This window comes from Kogia breviceps, chromosome 2, assembly GCF_026419965.1.
Source record: "Kogia breviceps isolate mKogBre1 chromosome 2, mKogBre1 haplotype 1, whole genome shotgun sequence".
NCBI classification, from domain to species: Eukaryota; Metazoa; Chordata; class Mammalia; order Artiodactyla; family Physeteridae; genus Kogia; species Kogia breviceps.
The window spans coordinates 122994116-123007809 of NC_081311.1; the positions used below are offsets into that span (position 1 = coordinate 122994116).

Consider the following 13694-nt stretch of genomic DNA (forward strand, 5'->3'; position numbering starts at 1 on the left):
TAATCAAAGTGGTCTTGGGCTGTTAGTCTTTTAATTCCAGGCCCAGTTCTCACTTATCTAAATCTATTTGAAACCTAATGGATTAGCCAAGCTCTTAATATTCCACAAGTAGAAATTCCTCTGAAGACTTAGGGAGCCATTTTAAGTTCTGCTATCTGCAGATGATGGTTTCTGGGGCCAAGACCTGAGTAGAAAATGGTAGAGTTCGGGGAGAGAAGTTGTGAAACACAGAACCTTTTCCTTCTCCTAGCAGCAGGCTTGAAGAGCACAAGGATAGGGTACTAAGTGGCTTCATCTTTCTCTCCTCCCCTTTCAAAGTCTCCTTCTGCCTCTGTCAGAATCACAACATAACTCCTACAATGTACTCTTTGCCCACACAAAGGCATAGGCTCCTGGAGCTTATAAGCAAATGAGGATTTCCCTGCCCACTGAACTAAGTCCACAGGCTCCCCAAATTGACACACATCATACTCAGAGGCACTAATGCCTTCCTGTGGTTAGACAGCTCCAGGGAAACTGTTACACCATAACCTTAAAGTATTTGCAAAGTTCTATTTGCATTTATTCATTATAGAAGGAGAGGAGTTTCATCTCTCTTGCTGCTAAGGTTAAAAACACACTTTTGACAAGAATATACTTACATCGCTTAGGGCAACTCCTGCCGCCTTCAGCTTCCTGAGCAGTGGGTTTTCTGAAGCAGGAAGTACATTATAATCTGCTTTTCCTTTATTCTTTTCATAGTCTTCTTTGTATTTTACCTGTAGGAGTGAAATAAAGTGATAAAGTAACTCTCCAGGTTATTTTTGCTCTCGTCTCTATTACAGATATTATGACATAGCTCCACAAATCGATTTTCTCTTTAGAAAAATGGCAGCTTGATATTCCATAAACAAAATATTCATAGTAGCTTATGACAGCAGCAGGGAAACTGCATACATTTTCAGGATATCTTTTCTTCTCATTCATTCATTCATTCATTCAAAAATATCCATAGGCCATTGATTACATTCCCGGCTCTGGGACAGATACAAGAAAGAGTAACACATGGTCCCTGCCCTCAGAGAGAGAGGGAAGGAAGGGGTGGCGGGGGAGAGAGTGAGAGAAATAATAAAAGAAAGATGCACATCATAATAATGACAGTACATCATGCCCCAGATACCTGCTGCTCCAGAACCCTCATTCATCTCTTAACCTCCAGCTGCCTATGTGCCAACACATTTTTAAAGAAAAAAGCTAGAAGCTTCATGCCTCATCCGTGACTATGTGTGTGAGCACGAGTATATTTAATGTACACGTGGGAGGAAGAGGAAGGGGCTGGGGCTAGATGAATGCTGGCAGCCTCATCTTCTCCTGCCCTCCCTGCTTTGCACCTTCAGTTCCAGCTATGACAGAAGCTTTAAGTGAGGGCACAAAAGCCCCTTCAGGTGCATGTCCAAAGGAAAGAAAACAAGAAACTGGTCCTAATCTTGACCATGATCTCCAGTGCCAGCCATCTGTTCAAGCAATGTCATGTGAGAATATAGACAAGTTGAGGGAATCCTAGATAATCTGCCAACATTTAAGAACCTCAGAAACAAATACAATCATCTTGGTATCCAAAGGCAGGAGATACACTCTGAAACACAGATGCACCACCCCCTAGAGCCCAAACAGGGGACTCACAGGGGGTGTTCTACAGGAGTGGAGGATATAGATAACCTCTCTATCTTATAGAATTATCTATTTCCTTGAACAATGGAAACAACCAGAAAGGAAATTTCACTAACCCTACTATCCGCCTATCTGCATCTGGGATTCGCAACCTCCTGTCCTGTTTCTGAGGAAGCCGTCCCCTCCTCTTAAGCGCCAAGTCTCTTCCCCTTTACCCTATTCTAGGACTACACTCCAGCCACTTTCTTCCCCCAGCCCTCAACATCATCACGTTTTCCCACTACACTGGATTTTTCTTCTATCAGCATAGAAACATGGTATTTTTGTCTCTTACCTAAAAAAAAAATCCCCTCTTCACCTACTTATCCATCAGCTACTACCCCTTTTTCTTCTTTTCTTTTCAGGAAAATACTTTGGAAGAGTGGAGTACACTCATATTCTTCTATTTCTCTCTTTTCATTTGCTCACGAACCCTCTCTAAGCAGATTCAACCAAATTGCTCTTATTAAGTTCACCAGAGACCATACATTGATAAATCTACTTCAGAAACATTTGACACAGTTGCTCAGTCCCTTCCTTCTTCACCTGCTTCCCAAGACATCACTTTCTCCTAATTTTGCTCCAATCCCATCTCACTGATGTCTTCACATGGAAGCACTCGAGTTCAGTCCTTAGAGTTTTCTGTCTACACTTGCTCCCTTGATGGCCTCCAGTCTTATGACATTAAATACAATCCATATGCTACTGATGCCCAAATTTATACAGCCTTCCCAGGTATCTCTCCTGAAACTTCAGACTCATGTAATCAAATGCCCACTTGACATTTCCACTTAGGTGTCTCAAAGCCATCTCAAATTTCACATATCTGAAGAGCTCAGGTCGCCCCTCTAAAAAGAAATTACCTACTCCTTCCACCATCTTCCCTATCTTCATAAAGGGAAACCCCATCCATCTAGTTGCTTAGACCAAAACTTTTTCTCTCATATCCAACATCCAACCCATCAGCAAATCAGGTCAGCTTTATTATTATTATTTTTTTTTTTTGCGGTATGCGGACCTTTCACTGCTGTGGCCTCTCCAGTTGCGGAGCACAGGCTCAGCAGCCATGGCTCACAGGCCCGGCCGCTCCGCGGCACGTGGGATCTTCCCGGACCGGGGCACGAACCCGCGTCCCCTGTATCGGCAGGCGGAATCTCAACCACTGCGCCACCAGGGAAGCCCAATCAGCTTTACTTTCAAAATACTTCTCATCATGTTCTGTGCTACCCTCCTGGTCCAAAATATCACACTGTCTTGCACCTGGATAATGAAATAGCCTCCTAAGTGATGTGATCTTTCTGCTTTCACTGCTCCAGCAGAGCCAGCACCAGGGTTAGAATCAAGTCTGATTGGCTTTGAACTTATTGCTCTTTCTAGTGCTTTAGAATGCCTAGGAGTAGACTATTTACCAAAGTCACTCTATAGAGTATATGAGCAGATCCATGGATTCAAGTATCTTGTCTGTGACTATATTTTCACCAGTTAGTAGGAAAATAGAAAAATGATGGTAGTTGTAAGTGTGAAGTGTCTATATGCATATAAGGCTGCCAGTTGCTTTTTCTTGAGAAATTCTTCTGTCCTTTCTACTTCTGGGTATCAGAACGTCCTTTAGTCTAAGAAATGCTGAAGATGGTAATTGAGTATTGTGAATTCTCCTACATGGCAATTAAAAAAAAAATTTGGTAGCCCTATTGTAATCCCAAAGTATTTTTCTTATTGTTCCCCTAAGAACCTTTTTTTCCCCATTATATACAAAAGTAAGAGTTGTAAGAAATTCATCCACACTGAGACCATCAAGATAAAAGAGAGAATGTCCCCATACCTTGCTAGTTGCCACCCCAGCTTGTTTATTCACTTTGTACTCTGGTGTTTCAGTCAGCATGAAGTAGATCTGGTCTTTCGTATTCTCAAAGTCTTCCTGGTATTTCCTCTGTAAGACATTAAACATGCTGGAGAACTGCTGAGGGAACAAACTATGTAAATATTTTATACAGGAGGACAGAGGCCATTTGGAGATTTACACAAAGCCATGCTCCTCTTAGCTTCTGCAGGTCAGATTACAATTCTAGAATGCGGTGCCATCACCAAAACCATCAGCAACTTAACAGAGACTTGGGAAAATTATAATAGGCTGAAAGACAACCTCAAATAAGGAGCTCTCAAAGGCCAGAGGCAGAGAACTTAAGAGAAGAGAAAAAGAGGACTTATGTTTTCCAGGGAGGAGAATCTAGGAAGAAACTAATCAGTTTCATAAATGTACCGTTCGCATGCCCAGACAGAGAATAAACTTAAAAGGGCCCCTTTCACCTGTATTCACTTTGAAACCATATTGTTCCTAAGAAAACCGAGGCAAGAATAATGGAATCCAATAAAAACAGCATTTCTCAAAAGGAAGGAAAGATTGTGGAATTTCTTTCTAAATAGGAACACTACACAGGTCTTACTCCCAAGAAGAGGTGCCTAGATTCAAATGTTCCAGTACCACTGCAGGAGCAGCACGTGGCTCGAAATCATACAGGAAAGGGTCACCCTCTCAACCCAAGGACATCTGGCGATCCATTCCCACTTACTGTGCTGATGTTATTAGTATTCATTCTGGCGGTTGCAACTTCAAAGCAAGGTGTCTCACTCCATTTGCCTTTGATTTTATTTTCATAGTCTTCCTTGTATTTTTGCTAGGATAAAAAAAAAAAGAAGAAAGAAAATAAGACAAGCAAAATCTGAGAATTGCCAAATAAGGCAGCTAATTAAGTGGTAGTGGTTGGCTTTTAAAAATATCCTGACCAGGCCCTTCCTGGGTGCTTAAAAGATGTCTTCAAGTCTCCCAGTATAGTGTCAATTTACCCAAAAGAAAGTTGGGTGTGGGGGATAGAGGTATCAATCCCCCCTTTGCTGAGTTTAGAGACTTAGTTCATTGAGAACTCACAGATGGTCCCTGATGTTTGAGGGAAGAGAGAGTCGGATGCATCTTCTTTCTATAATTCATAGTTATAATAAAACCACTCAACCCCAGATTTTCATGCCTGATGAACTTCGCCATTAATTTCTGAGCTTTACCAAAACTCCTAGTTATCCAGAAAGCAACACTACAACAAAATTTGGCATGTAGGCCAATGAATAAGACTTCCTGGTTTAGACTTAAAGAAATTTTAATGAGAACTGACAAGTAATTAAAAAATTGAACTGCTGTCCCATATTAACTCACAAACACCACACCACCTGAATCTTAGGCTGTGAGCTCCCTTGGAAAGAGGAATGACATCTTCTTCATTTCTGAATCCTCAGGATCTAACACAAAATGCAGTATGCAGAAGTTACCACGTAAATGTATGTTCAACTACGTTAAATTGAACCTAGTCCATGATATATTGACTACCTTGGCTTGAATATTCTTGGAATAGAATTAACCCCAAATTTGGGACATGAGCACAAGCTAGAGCTGGGTTAGAGCAATTTCCCCTCCTTGGCTCACAGAATGTGTCCACAGACATTACTAGGGGTTCTCAAAGTGTTTTCCTGCCTATACCCCTACCGTACTCTTCAAAGAAAAAGAAAGTCATTTTCTGTTATGCCTTTAAAGAACAAGTACCAAGGGTGAGGGATACACAGAGCCAGAGAATTTGAGTTATAGGAAGCCCAGCCCACTCTCTAACACCCTATATCCTTTCTTCTCAAAAGGTTAACATTCTAGATCCCAGTTTCTCCTTTCAGGTCCAGACCTAGTGTCAACTGGAAATTCCAACCTGAAATCTTATATCTTTCCTATCACGAGTCTGGAAGAAAGCAGAGAAGCAGGCACAGAGAAGCTAAAGGGACTTCCCAGTGTTTCTTACAGAACCCCCTGTAACAACCTCAGCTGGTTGTAGTAGGCACGGCGTACACGAACAGCCCTGCCTGCCTACCCATCTCTACAAAACGCGCTGAGCCAGGGGGAGGTGCTGGCATATACTTGATGGCTTTGGCCAAAGACAAAGGTGAGAGATTTGATTCTGAAAGGTATAGTAAGGAAGGATGGTAAACAGAATTAACGGCAATATAATCATTACAGATATGTGTTCCTTATGTTAAAGTCTGAACTGGAGACTGTAAGACAAAGGGATGGATCTGGGAGACATAATCTGACAAGAAAATGCTAAGAAATTAAAGCATGAAAGGGAGTAGATAAAGGAGATTTTACCTTTTTGGAGAGAAAGGAAATGATACTGAAACATGGGTCAAAGCAGCTTGAGAGTGAGGAAGACTTCAAAAGAAAGGCAGCGAGTCCCACATCTAAGTCACCCCTGCCAGCCCTACACCTCTCTTACTGGATAGTTTGTTGCTGGACGGACTGCTACCCATCACAAGCACTTCTTCCGAATGTGACTATTATTTTGGATGCACAACAGCCATTAAAAAGTTGGAAATCTTGGGGCTTCCCTGGTGGCGCAGTGGTTGAGAGTCCGCCTGCCGATGCAGGGGACACGGGTTCGTGCCCCGGTGCGGGAAGATCCCACATGCCGCGGAGCGGCTGGGCCCGTGAACCATGGCCGCTGAGCCTGCGTGTCCGGAGCCCGTGCTCCGCAACGGGAGAGGTCCAAGTACCACAAAAAAAAAAAAAAAAAAAGTTGGAAATCTGGATGAGACTAGGATGAATAACTATCGCCATGGCTGAATCGAATGACCTTCATCCACAGCCCTCCTCCCCCTTGGATCATATTGTTATTCCACAAAGCAAACCCAGTCATAGCAATGCTTTCAAAGTACCCAATGCTGTCTCTGCATCCAGCAGACTGCTGCAACCCAGCAGGCATATAATCCAAGCCACTCCTGTAATGTTAAGTTTTCTAGTAGCCATACTTTAAAATGTAAAAAAGGAACAGGTGGGAAATTAATTTTAATAATATATTTTACTTAAGCCAATAGATGCCAAATATTGTCATTTCAACATAATATAAAATAATTAATGAGCTATTTTACCTTTTGTCATACCAAGTGTCCAAGATCCAAGATCTGGTGTATATTTCACACATATAGGACTCAGTTCATACCCTCACATTTCAAGTGCTCAATAGTCACATGTATCTGGTGGCTACTCTATTAAGAGTGCAGTTCTACAAACTAAGTGTCCATCGACAGATGAATGGATAAAGAAGATGTGGCACGTATATACAATGGAATATTACTCAGCCATAAAAAGAAACGAAATTGAGTTATTTGTAGTGAGGGGGATGGACCTAGAGTCTGTCATATAGAGTGAAGTAAGTCAGAAAGAGAAAAACAAATACCATATGCTAACACATATATATATGGAATCTAAAAAAAAAATGGGTCATGAAGAACCTAGGGGCAAGACGGAATAAAGACACAGACCTACTAGAGAATGGACTTGAGGATATGGGGAGGGAGAAGGGTTAGCTGGGACAAAGTGAGAGAGTGGCATGGACATATTTACACTACCAGATGTAAAATAGATAGCTAGTGGGAAGCAGCTTCATAGCACAGGGAGATCAGCTCGGCGCTTTGTGACCACCTAGAGGGGTGGGATAAGGAGGGTGGGAGGGAGACACAGAGGGAGGGGATATGGGGATATATGTATACGTATAGCTGATTCACTTTGTAATACAGCAGAAACTAACACACCATTGTAAAGCAATTATACTCCAATAAAGATGTTAAAAAAACAAAAAGAGTGCAGCTCTAGACTAACTGGCAAGCCTAAATTAGTGGAGAGACTGATTATAGAGGAGTTTGAAATAGATTTTTAAAAATCACTTTCAAGTACCCACCCAGCATACTCAAATGAGGTAAAAGAATGTTGCAAATATTAAAAATAGATTTATTTTTCTTTCTAAATGACTACTTGAAAGCCCTTTTTTATTTCCCCCCCCCCCACCCAAAAATAAATAAATAACCATCTTTCTCTCTAACTGTCCTTCTCTCCAATCTTATTTACAGTAGCAACACTTTCAGGAGGCCATCTCTTTGTGAATAGTTAGTTCTAAAGTTAGTATCTGCTTAGCCCTGCCTGGGCAAAATTTCAGGTTCATAGTATTCCTATCTGTGAAAATTTACTGTACTTAGTAGATCTTTGATCCAAATAGCCCTTGGTTACACCAGTAGGTAATCTGCCATATCAGACACTAAAAAATATTCCTGAATAGACTTCATCATCTGTAATCTTCTTCCTTCTCCTTTCCCGGAGACATACTTTCCCCCAAAATACTTAAACAGGATAGAAATCTTGAGGTCCCATCACAATTCAAGCAGAAGACCAAACTGACAGTAAACTTCACAGAGGGCAAAGTATTTAAAAGCAGCAGTATCCCAGGAGAAAGTGGCCTGATTTGGGCCAAATTAAAATGGGAATTTAGCATGGATCTATTCATCAGTTGAACATCTGTTTCTCTGCATTCCCTGTCAGGGCTGCGTTCCTCAGAGTTAGTTTACCAGACTAAATACAGACAGACTAAGCTGTTTGCCAGGGCCTGAAAAATTATGAGGTGCACTTCCCAGGGCTGTCTAACCAAACTACATCTGAGAGACCACTCATGCACTCTTATTTTCTCCAAGTCTGACTCTGAGCATAAAACTATACAGGGTCTGCACTGAATTAAAACAATCAGATCCTTTGTGGAAATTTGCAGTCACTTGGTTACTCTGTTAGTATCCCTCTCATAAGTCAAAATGTCAAAGGACATCAGGACATGGGTTCTGTTCTCAAAACACTTTCCCATGTATCTATCACTGAGTCATCAAGCTGGCTATTTATTAACATGGTTCCACGGTGTTAATGGATGTGTTTCTTTAGCTGTAGAGTTTTCCGGTCATATACACAAATGCTCTTAGTGTTTGTGTTGCATTTTTAGGTTTACCTTAGTTACTTTCTCTGATGGTTGAGATTATTCAGCAGAGTTTTCAAGGGAAACAGTGTCCCAGCCCTATTTACTTACCTTGCTCACTTGATTGGTCACTTTCTTGGCAAATTCTATATCTGGAGGATCCGGCAGAGATGTGAATTGAGTTTGCTGTTCAGCGTGACCTTTTTTGTAGGCAATCTGACAAAATAAAAGACAGGGATGCTCAAGAGCTATAGCAAATTAATCTACTTCCCACATTCCATTTGTTGACATTTTTAAGAAAAGTCTATGTTTTCCGCTTTATTTGAAGTCTTACATTTTAGTGTACCATAATTTATCCTTTTAAATGTTATAGGCCCTTTCTCTCATTATTAGTGATTTCAATTTCTTTGTGTCTTCCTTCTCCAAGACTATTGGCCTCACATCCATCCCCTTCCATTCGTCTCCACACCACGATTTACAACTAAAGTTACTCTCTTAACTAGCACCCTCAACTCCCATCCTCTTGTCTTTACATCACACCTGCTCACAAACTCCCAGCTCTGGAAAAGTCAAGCACACACTTCAGCTGTTCTTATATCCAGGATGCTGAGTGCTGCTGAGGAAAATCACACAACTCTATGGATTAGGTAACGACAGCACCATAAGCAGGGTTAAAAGGGACACAAGAAGGTGCAGAGGTGGGAGAGGGAGCCTCTGGAACCCAAGCCTCTAGTTGAAATCTATGTGTCTACCCAATGGTATGTTCTGTGAACAGCTACTTGCTTGGTGCTCTGTGCCCCAAACTCTGCATTTATGGTACCCAATTGCTACTTTGCATTTATTGAAGCTTGAACATCCCATTTTGTGTCTCTGGTCTCTACTCCCAGTGACTCATCTGAAACCCCAACACTGTCCAATCCGCTCCATTATCCTCTCAGCCTCCTCTTTCATAAAGACAGGCTACACACTTATCTTTATCTATCCTTATCCCTGCCTCTCCCAGCCCCTGCATGGCTCAGAGGAAGCATCCCTTGCAGGGCATGAGTCCTGCACATGGGGTGCTGCTCACTCCAGTAGCCCTGGGTACCCAGCTCTAGAAGCCACCCCTCTTCTTTCTTAGATTCAACAGCTCTCTCTTCATTAGCTTCTTTCCTTCAGCCTACAAAAGGCCTCTCTAACCTTAAAATAAGCATTGTGCCCATTATCTACACATCCCCTTGGCTCCTGTTCTCCCTTTTTTCTTCACTACTGACTTCTCTGGCTTTTTCTTCCACAAGTCTTGACCCCTGCCTCTAACAATGTAGAACATTCACAGATCCCCAGACACACAAGGTCCTTTAATGCCTCTGAACCTCAGACATGCTGTTCCCTGTCCCTGGAAGCTCCAACTCCACCCTCTCCCCATCTGCTTGCAAACTGTTACTCGTTCTTCATGTCTCAGGACGGGCACGATTTCACCTCTTGAGCCTTTTTTGTCCTGATGACCTTCTCCTGGGATCTCACTCAACTTGGCCCTTACCTCCTTTAAAGGAATTATCGGATGACACTGTAACTGGTTGTTTACATGTCTGTCCCACCTTGGATTGTGAGCTCTGGAATGGCAGCCTCTCATTTGGGAACCCTGTTCCCTGTCTAGTACCTGACTGGAGCGAGGGTTTGATGACTGATTTCTGAATGTGTGTTTTACAAACTGAGGCCATCGGTGGAGATCTGAAGAGGAGAATTATCCTCCCAGGTCTTCCACTACACAGCTGCGAGACTTCTACAAATGATTTTTTCTTCCATGTGGCAGTATCCTTATTTATAAAGTAAATAGGTAGGATAGTTCCAAGGTCACAATCATCTTCATCATACTTTAACCAAGTCTAACTATATCTTATTTTAAAAATATCTATCGGGCTTCCCTGGTGGCGCAGTGGTTGAGAGTCTGCCTGCCGATGCAGGGGACACGGGTTTGTGCCCCGGTCCGGAAAGATCCCACATGCTGCGGAGTGGCTGGGCCCATGAGCCATGGCCGCTGAGCCTGTGCGTCCGCAGCCTGTGCTCCACAACGGGAGAGGCCACAGCAGTGAGAGGCCTGCGTACCGCAAAAAAAAATTAAAAAAAAAAAAAAATCTACCTAGTGCCTATATAAACGTTTTCACAAATACTAAGTCGATTGGGATACAAAAGACAGATTTTCAAATGTATTTGTATTAATTCCATGGCTTATTTTCTTTTAAATAAGTGAAGACTCATTCTAGGCATAGGGCAACCTGTATTTTCCATGACTAGCTAAGTCCTTAAGGAGAAAGCAACATTCTGCCAGGAGAAATGCTTACTAAGTATGACATACTGTCAAGAACTTTCTGAGAGATCAGATCTAGAAGTCCTAATTTCTGAAGAACCTTTGTTCAGAATTCTGTCTAGTTAGAATTCGGTACTCTGGATTGGCTTAAAGACTCTCAGTGTTTGCAAAGTTGTTTGTCTCTACTTAGATAATAAGGAAAACATGGTAAGTAGGGTTAAGGACACAGAGAGGGAGAAAGAGCCTCTGAAACCAAACCCTTAGCTCAAAATCTATGAGCCTACCCAGTGGTATGTTTGTGGACAACAGCTTGTTTGGGGTCCTGTGTGCAATAATTGTAGAAGTTCCTAGTGCTGACAACAGTATTAATAGGCATGCTGGTAATCTAATACTTGGTCTGCAGCAAAAATAAAAGCCATACCTCAACTGCCAAGTCTTTCTGAGGCAAGGATGGGAAGATTCTACTTTGTTATTATAAATTCTTCTTCATTATGTCTTCTATTGAGATATCTCAAAAAATGTGGTCAACTTTAATTGTTCAAAGTCCATAGCACTAAAGTGGCATGGAGGTGACCCTTCATCTCTCCATTTTGTGGGTAAAAGGAGACATTTGGAGATTAAGAGTCTTCTTGGAAACTTCTCCCTAGGCTCACATGACATGGCATTTCCTGGTTCCCCTTCAACTTCTCCGACCTTTTGTTCTGTCATTCTTCTGTTGGCTCCTTTCCAGGTATCCTAAGTGTGGGTGTCCTCCAGAACTCTGCCCTTGGCCATACACTGTTCTGCCTCCCTCATATATTTTCATGTCTACAGCTGTCAGTTTTTAAAAATTATTTGACTCAAGTATTAATCTTTTGTCCTGCTCTCACACCTGTGCAATAGAACTAAATTTCTAGTTTATCAAATGCCTTGATCTGAATGTTTCTTCCATTATCTCAACTCTATTTCTCTTTTCACTAAAGGCATCTTTACCACTTATACCCCTATTCACCCAGACTACCAGTCTGTCATAAACTCATGGATGTTTCCTTTCTCACCTTTATCTCCAATATCTAATGTCATTAACACTTTTAAAATACCACCTTCAGATTCCTTTCTTCCTCTCCTTTGTTTCCATCATCCCTCTGATTTGTCTGTGTTACTAAAATAATGTTCTACAAATCATGATGTTCCCTGTCTCAATCCACCATATGGTCCATCAAAATTTCTCCAGATTCTACTTTCAGGTGTTTGCTCTTTAATTCTTCTAGGTCTTTGTTAAACATTTCTTGCATCTTCTCGATCTTTGCCTCCATTCTTTTTCCAAGGTCCTGAATCATCTTCACTATCATTATTCTGAATTCTTTTTCTGGAAGGTTTCCTATCTCCACTTCATTTAGTTGTGTTCCTGGGGTTTTATCGTGTTCCTTCATCTGGTACATAGTCCTCTGCCTTTTCATTTTGTCTGTCTTTCTGTGAATGTGGTTTTCATTCCACAGGCTGCAGGACTGTAGTTCTTCTTGCTTCTGCTGTCTGCCTCCTGAGATTCTACTTTTATCATGTTGTTTTCCTCTCCAAAACCTTATGATGCTTCTCAATGCCTACCATATTATATCAAAGCTATTTTGTCTGATTTTCAAGGTCCTGCTACCAGTTTCTTACAAGTGCCTTCCTAACTGAGCACCCTCAGCATTCACTTTCTTTTCTTTTTTTTATTCAATTTTTAAAAATTGAAGTAGAGTTGATTTACAATGCTGTGCCCGTCTTTGTTGTACAGCAAAGTGACTCAGTTATACACATAGAGACATTCTTTTTTCATATTCTTTTCCATTATGGTTTATCACAGCAAGCATTCACTTTCTTTGTCCCCTGAAACTCCGGACTCATTTCACTTCTGTCCCTTTGTCCAGTACTATCTCTCCTCAAAATGCCTTTCCTGTTCATCACTACCTATTCCCTTGGGATCACCACCTCCACATGGCTTTCTCTGATATTCACACATGTCCTTTCTCTTAGCAAATATTAGACTGTAGGGTTTGGGTTCGGCTTTTTTGGTTTTGTTTTTTTAAATTTTTGTCTTGTTGTTTGTTATAAGAACACTTTCATCTTACCAGCCTGGTTTTAAATTCTCAGGGGGAAAGGATGAAAATTTCTTGTACTTTTTCATCCTGCCAGGTATGCATGCATAATGGACTTTCAATTTAAAAAATTATTGATCACCTGATAAAGGCCACACAACATTGTACATTTATGAGATTCAAAACCAAACAGCTAATCTTAAAAGAGAGGCAGAAGGTCCCCACACATTAAAATTGCTGCCATTTACTAGCTGGCCTTAAAATATTGTTATGCCTCCCTTATTTCCTAGTTTACCCTGTGGAAGGATAGGATTATATCTGTGCTATATTTTAATCAATTATATGCAAACTGGGATAGAAATATGTCTATTAAACTTGCAGTTGATATCAAATGATAGGAATTAAAAAACAGAGCTCAAAAGTTGGAGATACCTTCAAATGAGTATGTATAACTTTAGTTCAGGGCAAGATAGGATCCTAGGATGCATTCTAATGAGTCTCAAGATGCCAAGTGACTTAAGTCTATGTTTAATGTAAGAGGTTCATGGGTCTGTTGAATGAAAGACAATGTCTCATTCTATAATACAGTGTTTTCCTGAAGCCTATAGCAGTCTTATTTTCAGTATGGCCTCTAGCAAATCAAGGGGTCAAGAAATAAAGTACCTCAAAACAAAGGCTAGTGCTGGACCCAAGTGGTCATCTTTGCTGCTGCTGTTCTCAATTCTAAGAGCTCTAGTATGTCTTTTAAGTTCCTCTAATAAAGATTTCAAGGTCTTGGATACTAAAATTCTGGCCAGTGGGGCTGCTGAATTTTTTTTTTTTTTCACTAACTCTGAAATATCC

General features: G+C 41.2%; 1 protein-coding gene across 38 annotated transcripts in view; it reads right to left on the minus strand.

Annotated features, from left to right (window-relative positions):
- NEB (nebulin) overlaps positions 1–13694 on the minus strand; it is a 229531-nt gene that overhangs the window by 203870 nt on the left and 11967 nt on the right. For all 38 annotated transcript variants that reach the window (XM_067026027.1, XM_067026025.1, XM_067026024.1 and 35 more), the window contains 4 exons: positions 8619–8723; positions 4260–4364; positions 3512–3619; positions 642–758 (listed from right to left, as the gene is read on the minus strand). In XM_067026027.1, coding sequence (XP_066882128.1) covers positions 642–758; positions 3512–3619; positions 4260–4364; positions 8619–8723 — 435 coding nt within the window. The remainder of the gene's footprint in view (positions 1–641; positions 759–3511; positions 3620–4259; positions 4365–8618; positions 8724–13694) is intronic.